The sequence below is a fragment of the Ostrinia furnacalis genome, unplaced genomic scaffold (genome assembly GCF_004193835.3).
Source record: "Ostrinia furnacalis isolate ACB-3 unplaced genomic scaffold, ASM419383v2 OfSCF6199, whole genome shotgun sequence".
NCBI lineage: Eukaryota > Metazoa > Arthropoda > Insecta > Lepidoptera > Crambidae > Ostrinia > Ostrinia furnacalis.
The window spans coordinates 19728-45112 of NW_021136438.1; the positions used below are offsets into that span (position 1 = coordinate 19728).

Genomic DNA, 25385 nt, shown 5'->3' on the forward strand with positions numbered 1-25385 from the left:
CCCGTTGGAGAGCGGCCAATGTCATTCCCATTTATAAAACGGGCGATAAGACATCTTGTTTAAATTATCGGCCAATAAGCATCCTTCCATGTTTCGCGAAGCTCTTTGAGTCATTGGTTTATGAGCCGCTCTACGATCATCTTAGTGGGCACATATCTAGTAGACAACACGGTTTTGTTAGAAGGAGGTCTACCCTGAGCAACCTCTTGGAGTTTAAAAACTATCTCTGCCATGTGTTTGCTTCAGGGGGTCAAGTCGATGCTCTGTATCTCGATTTTAGCAAGGCCTTCGATAAGGTGGACCACTCACTCCTGTGTTATAAACTCTCGTACTACGGTATACATGGGAGTTTGTTGAGATGGGTGGTATCCTACTTAAGTAACAGAACTCAATTGGTGACTGTGAAGGGCTTTTCATCCTCTCCTATATTTGTATCATCTGGAGTCCCACAAGGATCGCATTTAGGACCGCTTCTATTTGTGATCTTTATAAACGACTTGATTAATCGACTGTCATGTCCCTCTCTTCTTTATGCTGATGATCTGAAAATATATACTGATGTCACGGATACAGCGAATTGTGAAGTACTTCAAAGAGATCTCAATACTGTGTCTGATTGGTGTGCTTTAAATAAAATGAGCCTCAATGTGAACAAAAGCAGTGTTATCTCCTTCACAAAAAAGAAAAATAGAACTTTTTACCAGTACTGTATCCGGGACAAAGTACTGGGTAGAAGTGAGGTCATAAGGGACTTAGGTGTATATTTTGACGAGGAATTAACATTTCACCATCATTATGAACAAATTATTAAAGTGAGTAATAAACTGTTAGGATTCATTATAAGAACCACCAAATCTTTCAGGAGGCCCCGTAGTATGTTGTGCTTATTTTTTAGCTTGGTTAGAAGTGTCTTAGAGTATTGCTGTCCGATATGGTCCCCTTACTACAATGTCCACATTAATACCATTGAAAGGGTACAGAAGAGATGCCTGAGGTATATAACATATAGGTACGGCATGGGCCGATCGCTTAAGCAGTACAGTGATAGACTTTCTAAGTTTAATATGGTCTCTTTGCAAACTCGTCGAACAATCCCTTTAAGATTCTACTTGTTCAAAAACTGAGTAAGCATCGCTTGTGCATCGGCATTCTTTTCACTCATAATAATATGTATATTCATAATATTTATTTATTCATTATTTGCAAGTCATATTTCATCACATACTGTATCATACTTAATATTAACTCTGTAAGGGTGTAGCAATTTTACAACTTATAATAATTTAGGTACTGAGTGAGCGCAGCTTGTGCTTCGACATCCCTTTCACATTTTTGAGTGAGCACCGCTTACACTTCTGCCCCCTTTTCACTAACAATATACATATTCGTAATAATTCAGGTACTGAGTGACTACCGCTTGTGCTTCGACATCCCTTTCACAATTAAAGTGAGCACCGCTTGCACTTCGGCCTCCTTTTCACTCATAATAATATAAGATTTATAAACATTAGCGTTCCATTTCAATTCAGTAAATCGTATAAAATTGTCACATTGAGACCAGCGTTTCTTTATTTTACTCATAATGTAGTTTTAAAATAATTCAGCTATCTACTGAGTGAGCACCGCTTAAGCTTCAGCATCCATTTCACGATTAAGTGAGCACTGCTTGCTCTTCGGCATACTTTTAAATTCCATACAAAAAGCACCGGTTACCGTTATAGCTACGGTCAAAGTTAGGTGGTGCAACTCAGCCTAAAACGAAGAAAGATTGAAAAAAAAGAAACATTTCGTTTTAAACCTTAACCGTATGACAATAAAGTGCACAATGGTATTTCGTATTGCAACCTAAGCCCTGATTGTCTCTTATTGGTCGTAGTAAAAATATAGTAAAATGCGTAACCAATTAGAGACGGGGTGAGCACGTGACCGGAGCGATGCGCTTACGCTAAAATTTCTACAAAGTGGTCAGGCGGAAGAGTCCCCGATAGTACATATCCCAAAATGAGTAGTAATTGGATAGTCCACATGTCTAATCTTAACTCTCAATGCGCTTTTCATAATTTAAAGTAGGTATCCATTGGTGACGACTTTTCACATTGTCAAGTCTCTAGTTGACTCACTCTAGTCTCAACTCTCAATGCATTATATCCTAAAGTAGGATCCATTGGTAACAACTATTTATTTCACATTGTCAAACCTCTAGTTAGACTCACTCTAGTCTCAACTCTCATTGCACTATATTGTAAAGTAAGTATCCATTGGTGATGTGACTATTTCACATTTCAAATCTCTCATTTTAAATTCACTTTAGTCTCAATTCTTGTATTCGCTAGATTCACAATCGGCCTTGTTATTACTGCACTGTTGTCCAGGGTTTTTTTGGAATTATAAATGCTTGATAACTTTAGTGCTGCTCCTTTACTCAAGGAAATAGTGGTGAGTCTGGATGTACTACTCACATCTCGCATACACGGTATGGTGGATTAGATCACTATCATAAGTTTCAGTAATGCTTTTTAAGTGTGACAAACTAATGAAGTACCACTTATATTCGTCAAAATAAATAAAATATGTCTACCACTTCATAAGACAAGACATGTTTATTCAAATTCAAATTATTTATTTCTCATTATTGTAGATAAAGATTTTACCACGTGTTAATCGTACCTATGTTTGTACACTTGTAAAAGTGTATCCCATTTATAAAAATTCACTGTTTTCTATAAGTTGGAACACATTATCATGTATCTGTATACATACATCTTGGATTATTTCACTGAGATGGCAGTAAATATACTTTTCTTTGTTGTCACGTCCACTAAATGTATAGTAGTAAATGTATACAGGGTGTCCCAAAAACAATGGATAACCTTGTAACCATCGATAGACCTCGCCATGGTCTCCCTAACGTCCAATTTTGACCCCAGTAAAAATATCACCGTTTTCAAGATTTTTAAGGTTTTGTGCATTTTTAGAAAATTGCCACCTGCGATCACTCTTTCTCATGCCATTTCTACAAATGAGGATATTTTTCAATCTAGTTATCACAAGGGATAGTTGGGTTATCAAAAGAAATGATTAAAGTTCAACAAATTAGTTTAAAAGTATGAAAATTTTAAGAAATTGCAGAGAAGAAGGAAAAATTAATTCATTGTCGTGCACTTTTGATCAGCCATCGTGTAAAAAAAATGTAGGAAAACCATCGTGCCCATTATCTTAAAAACTTCCTTGGTTAATTGAGATTCTAAAAAGATATCATAAGCCTATGTATTCTGTATAATTTTTATCTTATGGCTACTTGAATAGCAACTAGTATGAAAACTGCAAAAATGAGTTTTTTTCGTAATAGTTAAATTAGGACTGCATAGTGGCATTAAATACAAATGGATAATATTAAGCGTAGGAATTTAAATAAAGCAACATTTTTCATCATCATCATCATCATTTCAGCCATAGGACGTCCACTGCTGAACATAGGCCTGTACCCCAATGATTTTCATAATGACCGCTTGGTAGCGGCCTGCATCCAGCACCTTGCTGCTTACGTTTATGAGGTCGTCGGTCTACTTTGTAAGTGGACGTCCTACGATGCGCTTTCCGGTACGTAGCCTCCACTTGAACCCTGTTGCCTTATTCGCCGTCATTTCATTTCTGCAGTTTTCATACTAGTTGCTATTCAAGTAGCCATAAGATAAAAATTATACAGAATACATAGGCTTATGATACCTTTTTAGAATCTCAATTAACCAAGGAAGTTTTTAAGATAATGGGCACGATGGTCTTCCTACATTTTTTTTACACGATGGCTGATCAAAAGTGCACGACAATGAATTAATTTTTCCTTCTTCTCTGCAATTTCTTAAAATTTTCGTACTTTTAAACTAATTTGTTGAACTTTAATCATTTTTTTTGATAACCCAACTATCCCTTGTGATAAGGAAAAAAACTAGATTGAAAAATATCCTCATTTGTAGAAATGGCATGAGAAAAAGTGATCACAGGTGGCAATTTTGTAAAAATGCACAAAAACTTAAAAATCTTGATAACAGTGATATTTTTACTGGGGTCAAAATTGGACGTTAGGGAGACCATGGCGAGGTCTATCGATGGTTACAAGGTTATCCATTGTTTTTGGGACACCCTGTATATTAATAAGTACTTTCACCAAACGTACCTATAATATGTAAAACAATAACACAATCACTTTGATTTCATCATTCACCATTATTGTTCAGTTTCATAAAGTCCACCATTAAAACTCTTCTCATTTAAATGAACTACGACTTGTTGTATCCTTTGCAACTTAATTATTTATGTATGAATTTCGTATACATAATGTTCCGATAATGTTTTATAACAATAACTACACTCGAGCCTGGAGTCGGTCATTTGAAATGTTTGTAAACATCTCAGTGTCCACACTTGTATCGACTTCCATGGACAAATTTTCATATGTGGCCAATTAATTATTACATTATCATCTTCAACTTTTCATTATCTTATGCTGTTAAATTCAGTTACAGTCCGGAATACCGGAAATGTAATGTAACATTTCCGGTGTAACATCATTATCTTCAGATTTTAAAAGTGGGAAGCAAATAAGTATGCGTTATAACTCTTGTGAACTGGGTCGATCGTTGCAGAATTCAGTAAGTACTTACTAACTCTTCCACCAATGAACTTGAATCATTATAAAGAAGTTTAGTCCCATGTAAATAGATACATATATGTACTAAAATAATGTCTTCATTTAACACTGGAACAGCCACTTCGAGAATCGCCAAGATAAACGTAAACTTTTACTGTTTGCAATTATCGCTCTATTTTATTAATATTTCATTTATTCTAGTGATCGGGTTTTCAATAAAATTTTGTCCTCCGTCAAAAGCCTGCTTAAGGTATCTTTTGCTACTCGTATTATATCCATTATCAACAGGCAACTTTTTTTTTCATTTTCTTAACGTTCCATTTATTAACCTTTTACTTTTATTTCCATCCCTGGAATATCATTCTGATTTAACTTAATCACCAAATAAGTACATTACTTATTTTAAACTTTCGTATACCATATTTTAAGTGTACCTTGAAATGTGGTTAAATTTATTTCTGTATAATATTATAACATCTATCCATGCGAGGATTTTATATNACATAATTGTCGACAACTTCGAGTGTAGAGTCTCCAACCTTCAGAGGAGTGGGTGCAACACGTACCTTGAAATGTGGTTAAATTTATTTCTGTATAATATTATAACATCTATCCATGCGAGGATTTTATATTATCTACTCAATTGAGTACATTGTTTTCACCGTATGACACTCGTAGAAGCTGCTCTCAATTAACAAAATGCTCTAAGATCTGTCTGTCAGGCACATGCCTCCTCGTAGTCCTGTTTTGAATTTACATAGTTGTATTCTCCAATTTACACACCTCTAGTTCTTTCGTCTTCAGTGTTGTAGGTCTCGCATATACGTAAAAACAGCTAAATTGAGTCTCATAAATCATTAGTATTGTGTTATCAATTCATTATCAGGCAGGTCCACTAGTACACTGCTCGAAAATGGTAGGTAAACATTAAACTCTACATAAATTACAGAGAATGTGACCATGTTATATGAACTTCAGAACGACGAGTCTGTTTCGATTCCTTGTCTCGCAAATAAGCAGGTTGCTTCTTTTATTTTTAAGTCGTATGACATTTGTCTCGGATATTTTTTTTTTTTTTACATACATCACTATCACATTTCACATATCAATAAACATACATTCTTTTCACATAGTATCACTCGTATATTAGTCTCTTCTTCATAGTGATTCAGGTCTATAGCTTACTTATTTGTTAGTTCATTCATCACTATTCATTCACTATAAAATATAGGGTATTCGACACAATTTGTGTTACTAGAATCAAATAGTTCGATTTGCATCAATTATTATGGGTAATTTGTCTATTTATAAGAATAATCTCTGGCACCCTTGTATTTGTTCTCATAGCATTTCCCTTACTCAATAATTCAGGTATCTATCTACCTACTGAGTGAGCACCGTTTAAGCTTCAGCATCCATTTCACAATTATGTGAGCGCTGCTTGCTATTCGGCCTACCTTTCTTACTCAGTCATCAAATAATAATAATAATTACAACATTAACACACCATAACTTTTCCCAACGGGATAGTTACACTCAAACTAATATAACGTAATTTCAATGATGTATCTATTTTCACTGCTAATTGGTTATACCACCAATCACAATAAACTGTCTCTTGGTAAATCAATTGTAGGTATGCTTTAAAACACTGTTACCCATATGGTACACAATTTATCTAGCTCTAATTTCACTACATCCGCTTCAACAAGATCAACAAACGTAAACTTAAAACCGCTCTAAATAACTGTTGTAAAAACCAGTAATTTGATTAAAATCATATTCATCGATACTACATGGTAGGTATCGCTCACAACACATGGCTGTATAAGCTGCACTGGATTTATTACACATCAGTTATGTATTAAATTACCTTGTTCCGGTTAACAAATTATCATTTAATTCAAATCTTTCAATCAGTATCTGTAAAATCATTGTTATCATCACAACATCACCGGACTTTCGTGATCTTTACACTTAGGTATCAAACCATTATTAACTCAAGTTCAATTTTTCATAGTGACGTAATAACCAATACGTTACTCATATAATATCACAAACATTCTAGCACAATGGCTACCAAATCTGAAAGCCCAACTGTTAAATCCCACATTGATGGTTGAAAACAAATTACTTACTTATCACTTCATTTACCTCAGATACGATTTTATTTCAAATACATTGCGTGTGGTAACATAAATGTAACGCAGACACATTTAGACAATCACGTAGGTGTCGCTTTTCAACTTGTAAACTTTGACCAATCTTTAACCACTCTGACAGTGTTAATTACGTATCTTCAAAACAACTCCATTCACTGGAGTAATGAACTAATTACCGAATCTTATTTATTTTTCGACGTCAAAATCAAAACACTTATCATTTGTGTTCACATCTCTACGACAATTAGGTAGTCTTACCTACTTATTATCGATTTGTTAAAATTACCAACTTTCATCGTCCATGTGTTCAGTCAGTCAATGTTATGATTATTTCAGTACATTTGCCATTTGTAAATATAGCAGGTACCATACCTTTCCATGGGCTAAAATACACAAAATATAAATTATTATTACCAGTAACTCTTAAAATATATGTATCTCCATAAATCATGTTTGCACAATCACGACAAATTGTCGAACCAAATTCATCATAATAGTAACAAATCACAAGTACTTACTTTGAACCTTTAGAACCACACACAATGGTGTTTATTGTTTCGAGGCCTCGCCACGAAATTTTATCTTAATGGTGTTAATATAAACACAGGTTCGCTTCGCTAGCGCAATCCGAGTCAGGATGTGTTTGACCAGTGTTTGTTCCAAACAGCATGTAATATTACATTAATTGAATACAAAATAATTACGAACTCTATAATTATGGGTAATTTAAATTTACTTAATTTACATCACCATATTATTTCACAGTAATATATTCCATAATTGACACACATAACTTCTGATAATCCTTTGTCACTTTCAAATAATTCAAAAAATTTATTTTGTTAAAATCTTAATAACCAATGATGGAGTAAAAAAAATGAAATTAATGAATTGTGCCATTATGATATATTTTATATTAATCATAAACTATCTGCTGAGAACTTATCTTTTCTCTTAGTAAAATGGTACTTTTACGAATTCAATATATTCACTATAAAATCACTTTTAGCCATTCCAAATTCATACTTAGTTTCTTGCGAAGATCTAAATTATAAATATCTTCAATACTTGATAAATAAAAGAAATCTTTCTTTGCAAAAATTGCATAATGACATCCTCATACCAAAAATTACTCACTTCGCGTTTTTTATTTTTTTTTTATTTTAATTAAATTAAAATTTTAAACCATCGAAGCAGATCTTCTCAATTAATAACGTAAGTAACAGTATCCAAAACAATATCAGTTTCCTTTTTCTCACTGTATTTTCCATTCTTTTGTCGTGAACTTTATCGCGCAAAATAAAAGCGCATAAAATAAGGACTCAATGTTATTTTCTGCCAGTCAACTATTGATTGAGCGGTCACTTCCAGAAAACTCACTTGTTGTTTCATNAATCCTTTGTCACTTTCAAATAATTCACATTTATTTTGTTAAGATCTTAATAACCAATGATGGAGTAAAAATAAAATTAATGAACTGTGCCATTATGATATATCTTTATATTAATCATAAACTATCTGCTGAGAACTTATCTTTTCTCTTAGTAAGATGGTACTTTTACCAATTCAATATATTCACTATAAAATCACTTTTAGCAATTCCAAATTCTTACTTAGTTTCTTGCGAAGATCTAAATAATAAATATCTTCAATTCTTGATAAATAAAAGGAATCTTTCTTTGCAAAAATTGCATCATGACATCCTCATACCAAAAATTACTCACTTCGCGGTTTTTTTTTTTCTTAAATTAAATTAAAACTTTAAATTATCACAGCAGATCTTCTCAAATAATAACGTAAGTAACAGTATCCAAATATCAGTTTTTTTTTCTCACTGTATTTTCCATTCATTTGTTGTGAACTTTATCGCACAAAATAAAAGTGCATAAAATAAGGACTTAATGTTATTTTCTGCCAGTCAACTATTGATTGAGCGGCTACTTCCAGAAAACTCACTTGTTTTTTCATGCAACTTGATCAATAATAATAAAAATAAATAATTTACATACCAATGGGCGTCGGACTCACTTCTGATATGTTAGATTCGTACACATACTCACTCACAAATTGGATATTAAATACAAATAGTCTGAAACCAACTTATTCACCAATACCATAATTTGCCAATTCAAGCCATCAATCATAGGTACACAACACACTGGTATTTTAAAAGGCTCTCGGGTCATGGCGTTCTAGCTCGCCGCCAACGTTCGAATGCCACAAGGAATATCTTTTTGTTATCCCGTACGACTCCCCGCGTTCCTCAGGTGTAATTTGATAGCCAAATCAGCGTTAATCCTTTCGTTGCTAACAAACCTATACACCTTGTAGAGCCATTTTAGATTAACAGGAATAATAATAAAATATCATTTTCCTGATACTCATTCTGTCATTGAATATTATATGAGAACCTTTTGGCCATATTCAAAGAGCCTGCGCTTTCAGCGCTACCATGGTTTATGGTTTCGTCCCAGTTTGTGTACACCGTCCGCAAACACTCCAAAGTTACGATGCGCTAACTCCCCCTATGCGAATAAATGAGCTAACGAGAGAACAGATTAGTACAGTTTAATGCTCACTCATCTATGTGTAATTACAACGTAATAGGGTAATTACTAGAGAATAGTTTTCGACGGCTGTAAATAACGTTTATTTCTCGCCTCATTGACTGGCAATTCGACTTGACAACTTGACAGTTATTTCTTGGTATTTTAATTAAAAGTGCCTGCCTCAATCTGGTCCCATTCTTTTCTAATCTAAAACGAAGTCTACTTCTACGGTTTCTGAATGACTAGTAAAAAGGCGTTGTTAGCAGCCCATTAACAGCAAATGAGGTGTTAACAAGACATTTTAGAACAAGACAGTTTAGCTGTCTAGCCAATGAACTTGAGATAGCTATGTCATTCCGTTCACACGACCACGTACCTACTAATTCCTCTACTTAAGTATATCAGTGAAAACGTACAATTGTACTCAACTCAAAGATAATTTCTTAAATGAACCGTTCTTTGTCCGCAGTTTAACACAGCAAGTAGTAGCACTGAAAGAAATCAGACTGCAAGAAGAGGAGGGCGCGCCTTTCACGGCGATCCGTGAGGCGTCGCTTCTAAAGGAGTTGAAGCACGCAAACATCGTCACGCTGCACGACATAGTGCACACGCGGGAGACGCTTACCTTCGTGTTCGAGTTTGTGGTGAGTCAGCTGGCTGTCCTTGTCTTTCTTTAGTAGAAATCATGCTGCGAGAAAAGGAGGGAAGCTTTTCACGGCGATCCGTGAGGCGTCTCTTCTAAAAGAGTTGAAGCACGCCTAAATCGTCACGCTGCACGACATAGTGCACACGCGGGAGGCGCTGACCTTCGTGTTCCAGTTTGTGGTGAGTCATCTGGCTGTCCTTGTCTCTCTATAATAAAAATCAGACTGCGAGAAAAGGAGGGAAGCTTTTCACGGCGATCCGTGAGGCGTCTCTTCTAAAAGAGTTGAAGCACGCCAACATCGTCACGCTGCACGACATAGTGCACACGCGGGAGACGCTGACCTTCGTGTTCGAGTTTGTGGTGAGTCATCTGGCTGTCCTTGTCCCACCTTGGTAGAAATCAGGCTACGAGAAAAGGAAGGAAGCCTCTCACGGCGATTCGTGAGGCGTCGCTTCTAAAAGAGTTGAAGCACGCCAACATCGTCACGCTGCACGACATACTGCACACGCGGGAGACGCTAACCTTCGTGTTCGAGTTTGTGGTGAGTCATCTAGATGTCCTTGTCACTCCTTAGTAGAGATCATTCTGCGAGAAAAGGATGACACATTCGTGGTGCGTCTTTTGGAAGCTGAACATCGAATCGAATTGACAGACGTTTGTTTCGTCTCGAGGCTTCCACTTCACCACTCTTCTTATCCTCATCTCAACGAATGTCTTTAATCTTTATGCTACAGATATCTAAGTTTTAAAATAAATATATGAACTAAAGTATCCCTATACTTATCTTACATCAATAGCAATATGATGTTGTATGTCAACATTCATGGCCAAAAAGGGTTTCCACATTTTAACTTCGCCCTTTCCCCGCATCGTCACTTTTACTCCCGGCGCCTTAGGCGGTCACATACCTACCCGACTTGCCCTAATCTGAAATTGTTACTGCGTTCGCTTACCCTTGCCCTATCTCAAACTGTAATGCATTCGAAGCGTAAGTAGATAAATAAAGAAACTTGGAGACAGCCTGAAACAGAATACGTTTCCAACAAGAAGGGCCTCACCCATTAATCACACAATGTTCTTAGAAACTTTTTTTTTATTCACCCCCTCCTCCCATTACGTGGTGAAGTTTTAGACTACACCCTCACCACCTTTTCCTAAAATATTAATATTAACTTTAGATACAAACAAACAACATACGGGGCAACGTCAAACGTATTTGGCGCCAAAATCATTTTTCTTCTGCCAGTAGTTCAGTAGCCGCGGTCATAGAAAAAATGTACACACGTGATATCTCACTGCACACCTCCCTTGTGACATGTCGTGTCTTTTTCCGAACTCCCCCTACCGAGACTCTTGTGATTAATTGACTATCCATAAGCTGCATCAAGCCGGCTGATACTGAAATTGTCACGTGTTTTCTGAACAGAACAATCAACGACGTCCACAATTTTCTAAGGCTGAGTTGCACCATCGTACTTTAACTTTAAAAAACGTCAAAAATCTGTCAAACTCCGTACAAAAGCACCATTTATTGTTATTGTTACGGTTAAAATAAGGTGATGCAACTCAGCCTAAGTTTAACTTTTCCATGTTGTAAATCCTACACTTTCATACTCCTCGTTACAAGACGCCGAACCCAATCCCTCTTATTACAGAAAGTTAAACTCTGGTTTAAATAGACATTTAGTATGGAAATGACAATTTAAACCAGTGTTAGTCCCGGGTTTAACTTTTTTGTAATAAGGGGAATATGTCGAACTACTGCGAACGGTACCACGAAACTTGCACGTTGTTGTTTGTATTTGTGGCGAGTTAATATTTAGTTATGTGCAGTCGAAATACGAGTTTGCTTCCGTGAAATATTGTTCTTGTGTTCTCAATTTAATGTTTTCTAGTTTAGTTTTGATTAATATTAGCACGGGATTCGTACTGATGAATTTGTGCATAAAACAGACTGCAGCTGTTATTTCGTTGTTCTTTTATTTTCCAAATCTAAGGCTGGGTTGCACCATCTTACTTTAACTTTAACAAACGTCAAAAATCTGTTAAACTCAATACAAAAAATACCGGTTATCGTTACAGTTACGGTCAAAGTTAGATCGTGCAACTCAGCCTTATACTTTTTTGTACCAACTACGTCTCAATTGTTGATTTATACAGAATCTCTGCAAAAGACTGTATTTTAATTTCCTGATACGCTTGTTTTAATTTATTGATGCTTTACGTTACACGGTCTTGGAATAAGGAAGTGAGTTTTTAATTTGCTCCTTGATAAGTATATTAATTAAATCGTTCTTTGATAAACAAACAATAATACAATATTCCACCCTTGTTGTGCTCATATTCTGATCGCATCATGTAAATGAGGAAACTTCGGTATCTGAGCGATCAACTTCGTAACGAGTATTTAAATGTTAATTATCTTTCAGCGTAAAAGTTTTCCAACAAAATAGACGAATTTACGAGTATATTTTGAAGCAATATTATTCCACATTTCAGCACATAAGTATTAAGTACAACGGAAGTGCTATAAATTGAGGTAAAATTTAACACTCAAACGTTCGGCATACGTATTTGCTTGTATTATTTATTTTCGACGGCCGAACTAACCAATTTTATTTAAATGGAATAAAATAAAATAAAACATTTTTCTGTACAGTCGGTATTTATTTAAAGTACCGACTAATATTTTCAACAATTACAAAGACCAAGCTATAGATAGTGATAAGTATTAAATAAGGGTTTATGATCAGCCCTATAACGCTAAGTATCTTCGTAATTCGTATTTGCGTATTACAGATTGAAATTTTATGCAAGATTTATCTCATTAATTTTTTTAACATTATGCTTTACATGAAAAATAACAATCAACTCTCTTGACCCTTCATACAAGAGCCCTAAATAAATATTATCTGTTTCCATTGATGATTGAGCGGAGCTTGATGGACCAGTATTTTGATAAATCCGACGTATTTAAGCGTCGGAAATGCATGAAAACTCCGCTCTACGTATCTCAGCATCAACGTAAACGCACCTTTATCTTCATGCCTACGTCACAAGAATGTTGTGTTTCAATTAACCTTTTCCCTCAGGACACGGACCTATCACAATACATGGAGAGGCATCCGGGCGGGTTGAACCACCACAACGTCAGACTGTTCATGTTCCAGCTGCTACGCGGCCTGTCCTACTGCCATCGGAGAAGAGTTTTACACAGGTATGAAAGTTATAATAGTCATTAATTTATTATCTGCAAATAGGCTTTTAAAAAGCTAAAAGCGCTTTCCCAGTAGGTATTACTTAACCGTATCACTGCTTTTCGACAATAAATGCTGTGTTGCGAAAGTATCAACATCATTTCAGCCATTGACAGTTTACTAATGAATCAAGAATCATTTATCTGCTGTTATTGTATTATGGATGTAAGCCTCCCCCAAGAAGTGACACAAAGCACTGTCACATGCCTTTTTCCATCTTCTTGAGGTCGTCAGTCCATCAAAATAGGTGTTGATAAACGTTTTGCCAGATTTTAATACTTGCACAATCTTCGAATCTAGTTTAGCTTTCGTCCAAATAAAAGCTGTTAATTTGATAGACTGGATGTTTCAACACGAAACGAGTTCATCTTAAGCCCGTAATGAAACGACGATAGATTCAAACTCGGGCATTGGTTTAAGGTTGTTATGATTAGTTTCAATATTTATCCATTCGTTAGTAAAAAAACATACTTGAGTATCGTTTTACAATACGGGCTTCTTATTTTTATTTAACTCTTGATCAACCCACCCTGTATGTAACTCGATTAATGTTCATTGATACTTTATTTATAGATATTAGTTTTTACTTTACGATATTCCGGAGTATACTTCACATCGGCAATAAACTTCAAATTGGTTATAGCTCGTTTTATTAGCTTACATTCGTTGTAATAACGTATCCGGTACGTTACATCACGTATTTGTCGTGAATTGTGTAATTTATATCAGTACATCGACTAATATTTTACAACGAATCGCAAATAAATCACAATTATTTATGTTGGCATCATGTACTTTTGTTTTTTTACATACGTCAATTAATCGTCAAACGTTGTTTTCTTTAAATTATATTCGTTTATTTCACCTACACGTTTTATATTAATAACGCGATTCTTTATTTTTTTACTCCACTACCGTCATGCATGAGACACAAATATGTAAAAATAATTATAAGATTATGGTTTAAAAATAGTGTCACTTTCAGATGACATTACTCTGATTTGTATTAAAATTTCTTATGACTACCTAATATTCTAAAGAATATACTCAAGTATGACTATTGCTTACTTACAGTATATTCAATAGAGCAGTAAACATACATTATGTCATCATACACCCATAGCAAAAGATGTGCCTTTAAAAGAGCAGAGCAAATAACGCGTTTAATATAGGCACGGGCGAGCGTAAGTTCGTTGCGGACGTGACCGGCGTGCGGGATGCCGGCAGATATCGATGCCTGCACCCGGTGATACTTTACAGTTTTACTGAGACAAGCCCGTAGTATATGACATCATGTACCTATATTACATTATGTATTATTATTTATCTTCCAAAAGATGTGATTTTAAATAACAGCAAATAATGCGTTGAGTATAGGCACGGGTGAGCGCTTCGCAAGTTCGGTGAAAAGCTCATATTTACGATGAAGTTGAAGCGCTATAATTTGTACACAATATTATGGGTCTACTTAACTCTAACATCCGACCACTACTGTAAAATCGTTCTCTCGTTATTTTGCTTCGCATTCATGAAACCCAATGACTCGATTCTCCAGGGGTTAATTGTATGTTGAAGTAATTTTATTGTATGAAAATAAAAACAGTCTTTATTCCTGTCGATCTTTAATGCCACATTATTTTGTTCTTTCGTTAGCAATCCTTGTATAGTCAGTGTCAAATAGTTCGTACTTCGTGACACCCAGTGGCCAAAAAGTTGAGAAAACGTGACAAGTTAACAAGACGTGTTGTGAACTTTTTGGCTACTTTGGGTGTCACGAACTATTTGACGCTAACTGTACTAACGTTGTGCTAACGTATTTAATTAATAAATATACTTATTTCTTCGAAACAGGGACGTGAAACCACAGAACCTACTAATAAGTTCACACGGCGAGCTCAAGCTAGCGGACTTCGGGCTGGCGCGGGCCAAGTCGGTTCCCAGCCACACGTACTCGCACGAAGTCGTCACGTTATGGTACAGACCTCCAGGTGAGACAGCAATTACAGTCTTCTTTCTTTTTAACTGGATTGTGATCATTGATTACTGAGGTCACATAAGTTCACACGGCGAGCTCAAGCTAGCGGACTTCGGGCTGGCGCGGGCCAAGTCGGTTCCCAGCCACACGTACTCGCACGAAGTCGTCACGTTATGGTACAGACCTCCAGGTGAGACAGCAATTACAGTCTTCTTTCTTTTTAACTGGATTGTGATCATTGATTACTGAGGTCACATAAGTTCACACGGCGAGCTCAAGCTAGCGGACTTCGGGCTGGCGCGGGCCAAGTCGGTTCCCAGCCACACGTACTCGCACGAAGTCGTCACGTTATGGTACAGACCTCCAGGTGAGACAGCAATTACAGTCTTCTTTCTTTTTAACTGGATTGTGATCATTGATTACTGAGGTCACATAAGTTCACACGGCGAGCTCAAGCTAGCGGACTTCGGGCTGGCGCGGGCCAAGTCGGTTCCCAGCCACACGTACTCGCACGAAGTCGTCACGTTATGGTACAGACCTCCAGGTGAGACAGCAATTACAGTCTTCTTTCTTTTTAACTGGATTGTGATCATTGATTACTGAGGTCACATAAGTTCACACGGCGAGCTCAAGCTAGCGGACTTCGGGCTGGCGCGGGCCAAGTCGGTTCCCAGCCACACGTACTCGCACGAAGTCGTCACGTTATGGTACAGACCTCCAGGTGAGACAGCAATTACAGTCTTCTTTCTTTTTAACTGGATTGTGATAATTGATTACTGAGGTCACATAAGGTCTCACGGCGAGCTCAAGCTAGCGGACTTCGGGCTGGCGCGGGCCAAGTCGGTTCCCAGTCACACGTACTCGCACGAAGTCGTGACGTTATGGTACAGACCTCCAGGTGAGACAGCAATTACAGTCTTCTTTCTTTTTTATATGGATTGTGATAATTGATTACTGAGGTCACATAAGGTCTCACGGCGAGCTCAAGCTAGCGGATTTCGGGCTGGCGCGGGCCAAGTCGGTTCCCAGCCACACGTACTCGCACGAAGTCGTCACGTTATGGTACAGACCTCCAGGTAAGACAGGAGAAAAAGAAGAGAGAAGAAAACTGTTTGTCTTTTGTCTTATTCTTTCATGTAATCATCATCATTAGGCCATTTAGTTACAGGAGCACGACCCTCTCTAATTTACCAGAGAGGCAAATGGATGATTTAACGCTGGCTGAGGAGGTTTTTTCGTGTAGATTATGATGACAATGAGGTCATGACCCTAGAGTCAACGACTGACAACTATTGTCACAATCTTATTGTATGAAGTCTACGTAAGCCAAGGGCAGAAACGAGTATTAAATAAACGATCATGATCACCTATTAAAGTCATAATTTACTTTGCTAATATGGTGTGACGCTCTGACGTAGGCCGGTCAATTATTTATATTTGGCATGTGTAAACTCATTTATGCATTCGCTAATTTATTTTAGCATGCTCCTAATGTGTTACATGTATTACTTTGTCATTTGTAGTTCCACAAATAGGTTTCAGCGCTCTACGTGTGTGGAAAAACCGCTAAGAGTAAATTAAAAGTTATTTTTAGCACACGTTAATAGCTAAGTTTAACACTGCTTCATGAGATGTCCGACAAAATCCTATTTTTAACCTTTTTTTGATGAAAAAATGCATTGAATTGCATACCTATCCTGCGGGGACAGGGTAGGTTATGTGGGGCGCACCAAGTCAGAAGGACAAAGGCATACCCACTAAAAAGACCCCGGTGCTCCGTCATTCGCCTTAAGTGGGAAGGAACTTATTTAAGTTGGAAGTTATCTGAACACCTTGTGCGTTGGCTTTGAATACTGCAACGAAACGAATGATCTGATATCATTCAAAATCGAATGTAAAGCGACAATAGCCCAGCCAGGGTGGAAAAAAATCATGATTTATTTATTTTAATCAAAAAAATCAGATTTTTAAGAAAAAATCACGATTTTTTTGATTTATTTGATTTTTACGATTTTTATTACGTTTTGCGATCATTTCTTTAGTTTTTCTTACGGAAAACATTTTTATTTACGTAGAATTGATGTATAGAGCTGGCAACACCACCAAAAAAAATAAATTGTGTGGTTATCTAAAAAATCGCAAACATGTTTGTACGGAAAAAATATTTTTTTCTGATTCTCTATTCAAAAAATCAATTTCATACATTAACACCTATTATTTAACATTGTTTTCGAACATTACAGTTGATTAATATAAAGTCCCAGCCTTTCATTAATTCCATTTTTGGCATTTGATTTAAATCAGTGATTTTTATTAAAAAAATCATGCAATATAAATCGTGATTTAAATCATGATTTAAATCAAGCAACCCTGAGCCCAGCGGTGTTGGCATCAGACTACGATTTGAGTATACGACCACCCTCGACCGCGTGATTATTGTGGTGAACCCACTCCTTTTTTTTCGTCGGGAAATGCTTTACGCATATCCACTAGCCGATGGGGCAGCCAGTGGGTTATGTGGGACTCTTCCCGCTAGAAGGACGGGGCCTATCCTTAATGGATAGCCACCGGTGTCTTCCAGGACTGTTGGATCGAATCAACTCGTAACCTAAGCATATATTTACCGTACTCGTAAGGGTTAACAGGAATTTAGCAATTCATCATCTATCATTTCAGCCATAGGACGTCCACTACTGAACATGGGCTTCTCCCAATGCTTTCTACGTTGATCGATTGGTAGCGAGCAGCCTGCGTCTAGCCCTTCCCTGCTACCTTTACGATGTCATTAAGCAATTTGAGGATATTTAGCAATTACTGACAAATTATTAAGAACATTTTCAGCATGAGTATTTTGTTTCGTAGATGTACTGCTGGGCAGCACGGAGTACTCGACGTCCCTAATATGTGGGGCACGAGCTACATCTACCTTAATACAATAGGGATAGGGATCATGTTCTATAAACATTCAGTAGCATCAACTTGTCTCGCACATGTACTGCTGGGCAGCACGGAGTACTCGACGTCGCTAATATGTGGGGCACGAGCTACATCTACCTTAATACAATAGGGATAGGGATCATGTTCTATAAACATTCAGCAGCATTAACTTGTCTCGCAGATGTACTGCTGGGCAGCACGGAGTACTCGACGTCGCTAATATGTGGGGCACGAGCTACATCTACCTTAATACAATAGGGATAGTGATCATGTTCTATAAACATTCAGCAGCATTAACTTGTCTCGCAGATGTACTGCTGGGCAGCACGGAGTACTCGACGTCGCTGGACATGTGGGGCGTGGGCTGCATTTTCGTGGAGATGCTGTGCGGCGTCCCCACCTTCCCTGGCGTGCGTGACACGCACGATCAGCTCGACAAGATCTTTAAGGTTAGAACTCCTGCTCCTCATAGGTATATGTCCTCAAAAGAGAGCTCTTCTCAGCCAGAAGATGTCTACTGCTGAACAAAGGAGGCTTTAAATATTTTCACAGCGATCGGTCCTTCCCTGCCCTAATCCAGGTGGACAGGCGCAACCTTCGTGACTGGGAAACCTGCTTACTGCTTACATTATTATTATGCATTATTATTATACGCAACGCGTTTTGGTCACTGTAAAACTACCATATCGCGAAATACGTGATTCTTTTTGAATACGTTCACACTATGTGAAAATGAAAAGCCATGACGTGTTCTGAGCGCTTGTTTGTGGTTAGCCATATTAATATCACGATAGACGTAACTCATTTGAAGGGTGTCCAAGGAAAATATTTTCCTCTTTTAATCCTACAACATCCCTCCGTTTATTCTATTCCAAAGAAAGCGTCACTTTAGCTCAGTGTTGCCAGACGTTTCTTACTTTATTGTGGGGATGATCTTTCATAGATATCTAACCAAAAAACTTTTAACAGGTGGTAGGCACGCCGACAGAAGAAAGCTGGGTGGGCGTCAGCCGGTTACCCGGTCTCCGGACACACGTGACCCGGTGGGGCACCTGCCCCGGCCGGCCGCTAGGGTCAGCCTTCCCCCGGCTTAGGGAGGGGGGGCGCGAGGCTGAGAGGCTAGCGGCCACGTTACTCCAGCCAGACCCTACCAGGCGTCTTGCGGCACATAGCGCGCTGTATCACGCGTACTTCGCTTCCCTGCCGCCACGGTTGAGGGACCTGCCTGATGGTGAGTGACTGTACACTTGATAAATATGTTCTCTTGACTGCGCGAGACTGAGAGGCTAGCGGCCACGTTACTCCAGCCAGATCCCACCAGATGTCTGGCAGCGCATAGTGCGCTGTATCATGCATACTTCGCTTCGCTGCCGCCACGGTTGAGAGACCTGCCTGATGGTGAGTACACTTGATAAATTTGTTCTCTTGACTGCGCAAGGCTGAGAGGCTAGCGGCCACGTTACTCCGGCCAGTCCTATTAGGCGTCTGGCCGCTTATAGCGCGCTGCGCTGTACCATGTGTACTTCACTTCACTGCCACCACGGTTGAGAGACCTGCCTGATGGTGAGTGATTATACTTGACATATAAGTTGTATGGACTAAGAGAGGGAGGCTGCGATGCTGTGAGGCTAGCGGCTACGTTACTCCAGCCAGATCCCACCATGCGTCTGGTGGCGAATAGCGCGCTGTATCACGCGTACTTCGCTTCCCTGCCGCCACGGTTGATAGACCTGCCTGATGGTGAGTGATAATACTTGAAATATAAGTTGACTGGGCTTAGGGAGGAAGGGTGCGAGGCTGAGAGGCTAGCAGCCACGTTACTCCAGCCCGATCCTACCAGGCGTCTGGCGGCGCAAAGCGCGCTGTATCACGCGTACTTCGCTTCCCTGCCGCCACGGTTGAGGGACCTGCCTGATGGTGAGTGACTAATCTTGTGATGTAGGGAAAGAAAGAGGGAAGCTAGCGGCCACGTTACTCCAGCCCGATTCTATCAAGCGTCTGGCGGCGCATAGCGCGCTGTATCACGCGTACTTCGCTTCCCTGCCGCCACGGTTGAGGGACCTGCCTGATGGTGAGTGACTAATCTTGTGATGTAGGGAAAGAGAGGGAAGCTAGCGGCCACGTTACTCCAGCCAGATCCCACCAGGCGTCTTGCGGCGCATAGCGCGCTGTATCACGCGTACTTTGCTTCCCTGCCGCCACGGTTGAGGGACCTGCCTGATGGTGAGTACACTTGATAAATGTGTTCTCTTGACTGCGGGAGACTGAGAGGCTAGCGGCTACGTTACTGCAGCCAGATCCCACCAGGCGTCTAGCGGCACATAGCGCGCTGTATCATGCGTACTTCGCTTCCCTGCCCCCGCGGTTGAGGGACCTGCCTGATGGTGAGTGACTGTACACTTGATAAATGTGTTCTCTTGACTGCGGGAGACTGAGAGGCTAGCGGCTACGTTACTCCAGCCAGACCCTACCAGGCGTCTGGCGGCGCATAGCGCGCTGTATCACGCGTACTTCGCTTCCCTGCCGCCACGGTTGAGGGACCTGCCTGATGGTGAGTGACTGTTCTCGTGACATATTCCTTTGGTTTAGGGAGGGGGCGGGAGGCTGAGAGGCTAGCGACCACGTTACTGCAACCAGATTCCACCAGGCGTATCACGCGTACTTTGCTTCCCTGCCGCCACGGTTGAGAGATCTGCCTGATGGTGAGTGACTACGCTTGACATATAAGTGGTCTGGACTTAGGTAGGGGGACGCAAGGCTTGAGAGGCTAACGTCCATGTTACTCCAGCCCGACCCCACCAGGCGTCTTGCGGCGCATAGCGCGCTATATCATGCGTACTTCGCTTCCCTGCCGCCACGGTTGAGGGACCTGCCTTATGGTAAGTGATTGTACTTGACAATTATAGTTGACTAGGCTTAGGGAGGAAGGGTGCGATGCTGAGAGGCTAGCGGCTACGTTACTCCAGCCCGATCCCACCAGGCGTCTGGCGGCGCATAGCGCGCTGTATCACGCGTACTTCGCTTCCCTGCCGCCACGGTTGAGAGACCTGCCTGATGGTGAGTGATTATACTTGACATATAAGTTGTATGGACTAAGAGAGGGAGGCTGCGATGCTGTGAGGCTAGCCGCTACGTTACTCCAGCCAGATCCCACCAGGCGTCTGGCGGCGCATAGCGCGCTGTATCATGCGTACTTCGCTTCCCTGCCGCCACGGTTGAGGGACCTGCCTGATGGTGAGTACACTTCGTCGCCGTCGTCGAACAACGATGTATCTATAAAGTGTTATCTTGCACAAACTCGTCTCTGTACTGCGTTAGAATAATCACATCCATCTATTTTTGATTCTGTAGCTTCGGTATGTTTGTGAACTTTAAAAAATAAGAATAATGATATAAAGGAGCGACTTTAGTAGTAATTTAATGCCTAAAAACAGAAGTTGGCGGATGTAGACATGCGACGTTGTTCGATGACGACGACGACTTGATAAATGTGTTCTCTTGACTGCGGGAGGGCGGGAGACTGAGAGGCTAGCGGCCACGTTACTCCAGCCAGATCCCACCAGGCGTCTGGCGACGCACAGCGCGCTGTATCACGCGTACTTCGCTTCCCTGCCGCCACGGTTGAGAGACCTGCCTGATGGTGAGTAACTAACTATACTTGACATATAAGTTGACTGGGCTTAGGGAGGAAGGGTGCGAAGCTGAGAGGCTAGCGGCTACGTTACTCCAGCCAGATCCCACCAGGCGTCTGGCGACGCACAGCGCGCTGTATCACGCGTACTTCGCTTCCCTGCCGCCACGGTTGAGGGACCTGCCTGATGGTAAGTGCCTGTTCTCGTGATATAGGGTGGGCGCGAGGTTGAGAGGCTAGCGGCCACGTTACTCCAGCCAGATCCCACCAGGCGTCTGGCGGCGCATAGCGCGCTGTATCACGCGTACTTCGCTTCCCTGCCGCCACGGTTGAGGGACCTGCCTGATGGTAAGTGCCTGTTCTCGTGATATAGGGTGGGCGCGAGGTTGAGAGACTAGCGGCCATGTTACTACAGCCTGCTAAAGAGATGTGAATACGTTTACAAAATGCATAGCTTCACCAGCATCATCAGGTTAATTTTAGTCTCCAATTCAGGAACCCAACCATGTCCAATTTACCAGATGCAAATTTAGGATTTGACCTACAGTGCCCACGCTAGTTGGATAGGCCAATGTCGGCATGTTACACATTTGTTTAAACGCCTTTTATTATCCACTTTACTCTTACAACTTGTACCAAAACTACCGCAAACGGGAAGTAAACAAAAATAAAATGGAATTCCTATGTAGCGATAATAAAATTTACTATCACTTACGCATCGGAATGGGAAAGCGCACCATCAAAATAACGCAGGTGTCTCCCCTTTGACTGAACGAGGTCATAATTGAGTTAAAACTGAGGGGTCGCGGGAAACCAGGCGTGACGAGGGACGCGTGCGACTCCGCAGACTGATTTAAAAACAAATGACATTGTAGTTTTTAAATCACTGAATATGGGGGAAGATTTTCAGAGATGTTTTTGTTGGGGAGAAACAAATGAGAGAGAAACGTCGTGGGGATTAAGGCTTTATTCCGGCGAGGTCGCGTTTTTACCGAAATACGTTTTGGTTGTTGGTAAAAGTTGCAAGTTTAATGTAATCTTGTAAGGTATATGTCATGTGCATATTTTAGTTTCGTCGAATAAAGAATATATCGCTGTTTATAATTGAATTTTCAAGTTCAAGACGGCTGGCTTTCATGATATTTGAAAGGTATTTCTGAATACCTTCCATTGTTCAGAAGTTGAGATAAGACGAATATTAAGTTATTGAAAATGAGAGAATTGAGGCTCGCTTTTCTCTTTATACGCCTTAAATTCATACTTGTACGTATGCTTAACTGCCGCCTGTCTTGGTGTTTGACGTAATGGATGGAAAAGCCAGGCTCAGATACGAGTTCGAATCCTGCTATATGCACGAGTATTTATATCATAATTCGTGGAAAATAATTGCTTACTTTCCGGCTAGAATTCCTATGATAGTAGGAACAGTTAACAAAATAGTACCAAAAAATGCGAATAACAATTAATTGGCCAACAATGCAGGTGTTCTAACGTAGTATTTTGTTGCAGAGGTGTCAATCTTCACAGTGGAAGGCGTGAGCATGCACGCCGAGAGCCGGCACGCCGCCATCAAGTGAGCCCCATAGCGCCTTAGTTGAATCCGCGTCGTCGCCGCGTCGATCGCCCACCGAACGTTCGCCAGCCGCCGAACGTCGCTCGCCGCCGATCGCACCGCGCGCGACGTCATTCGTTAGCTAGTACGTTTCAATTCCTATAGTTTTAACGTCGAAATCTGGTTGAATCGTCTCGGTGGACCAATGTTTCGTGATAGTTTCTCTTGTTAGTTTAAAAAAACGCTCCACAGGGCATCGAATGCCAGCGGCAGTATTCGTCTACTCCTCGCACCTTTCGTTCGTTGATTGTCCATCCGTCAATCGCTTGTCGATGAATACTTAAGCGCTTGTTAAGCTTCTAACGGAATATCCATCCATATAATTCAATTATTCTATGGTGACAAGGTAAACTGATAGGTATCGAGTGTACGAATTATATGTATAAATATATAAACAGAGCAGTGTGCCATGTATATCTATAATTGAGAAGAGTATGAAGTGTTATTTTAAAAGATTTTTATGCTGGATATATGCTCATAATTTGGTAAAAATTTTGAAGATGTTTATTTATAATAAGGAATAATTGTCGACGAAGTTTACTCTAATGCAGTCTTATGAAAGCTATACGGTTTTTTAATTGAGGCCTTTATCACAAGTTCGCGATTTGTGTAACCTATGGTGTCAGGGATAATGCTCTATAATTGCGACATGTTTTTTTCTAAACTTATTTTAGTTTGAGTTAAATGGCCGCTTTGAAAAAGCTTTTTACAATGAATTAAATGACAAGAGGTACACCGAAGAGCATTATCTTTGTCGCCACATCCTTTTTTGATCTACCAGGAAGAGCAACGTGCATATAAATGCATCTTAAGTACAATCAAGTGCAAAGAAACGTACACTTGGGAACATCGTTAACCCAGATTGGCTGAGATAACTTCACGTAACAACGCTTAACGCCACAACGTTACGCGAGCCTCCCCAAGTAACATTTTACTCCATTTAAGAGTTCAATAGTCGTTCACATGTACTCCACAAGCTGTGTATGTCAGCTGTATACGAGCTGTATAGCTTGCTATAATGCTTTTATAGAACCAGTTTGGGCACAAATTAGACAGCTTTAAGTTCACTATGGCTGTACATTAGCAGTATAATAGCATTATAATAGCAGTTTAAGTAGTAACATCGTACTTAAGGCTGACTTACGGCACTATATGGGACGCAGTGTGAACCATACAACGTACGTGAGGACAATAAAGAGTAACAAGTGGCTAAATGCACAGCTTTCAAAGTTATAAAGTCCGACAAAAGTACTCCAATGCTACATAAAGTTCACGTGTGTCCTAAATTATTTCCACATTTTAATATTAGTTTGGTATTTGTACGTGAGTGCCAAGAGGAAACAACTCGGGCGGATAATATAATCATTTATGCAAATAATAACACGGGTAAGGTTTAAATACTTAATAATGTTAATGCCATTGGGAATGCAACTTTATCGTGAAATGTATACATATTTACAGCTAAAATATTTACGCGCCTCTGTAAAAACGCGATATTCATTTTAAAATATTTAAAACTGGCTGAGAGGAAATCTACAATTTTCAGTTTTTGATATTGTATTGGCATTATAATTATACTACGGTAATTAATTATAACATGAAACCAAAACTCAATCGCTCTATCTGCGAATTTTGTGATAAATCTGCATTAATTTTGGAGATTTATTTGGTAAATATTTTAGGTTATGTAGAACAAAATGGTGGAAATGAAATACGGCTATGTGAACTGTTATAACTCCAATTTAATGCGGTGAGCGTATATTAGGTTCACATGTGTTCTGTTAGAATGCTGTTATCTATATTAAGTTCCACATTTGTACCACTACAGCGCTAATGTCTATAAATTTATTCTAATGTGAACTTATGTACAGCTTTAAGATGTACCTAGTTCAGGTCAATTGTGTATCTTTAATTCTTTCAAATACTGAAATTTTAGAGATCCGCAATAAAAATTATTAATGTCCGTTA

The 25385-nt window shown here is 39.4% G+C and overlaps 1 protein-coding gene across 1 annotated transcript; it reads left to right on the top strand.

Annotated features, from left to right (window-relative positions):
- The first annotated feature begins 948 nt into the window (after nt 1-948).
- On the top strand, nt 949-24333 carry LOC114362098 (cyclin dependent kinase Eip63E). Its single transcript, XM_028317367.1, has 7 exons — nt 949-974; nt 9829-10003; nt 13098-13222; nt 15114-15250; nt 18484-18623; nt 19144-19405; nt 23315-24333. The coding sequence occupies exons 1-7, from the start codon at nt 949-951 to the stop codon at nt 23380-23382; spliced, it is 933 nt and encodes a 310-aa protein (XP_028173168.1). The 3' UTR covers nt 23383-24333.
- The last annotated feature ends 1052 nt before the right edge of the window (nt 24334-25385 follow it).

What these genes read in the sequence shown, in the direction of transcription:
- LOC114362098 (XM_028317367.1), top strand. Translation starts at nt 949, where the DNA reads ATGTCCACATTAATACCATTGAAAGG. An exon ending in CCTTCGTGTTCGAGTTTGTG is followed by an intron (nt 10,004 to 13,097) that starts GTGAGTCAGCTG and finishes CTTTTCCCTCAG; the next exon opens with GACACGGACCTATCACAATA. An exon ending in GTTGAGGGACCTGCCTGATG is followed by an intron (nt 19,406 to 23,314) that starts GTGAGTGACTGT and finishes ATTTTGTTGCAG; the next exon opens with AGGTGTCAATCTTCACAGTG.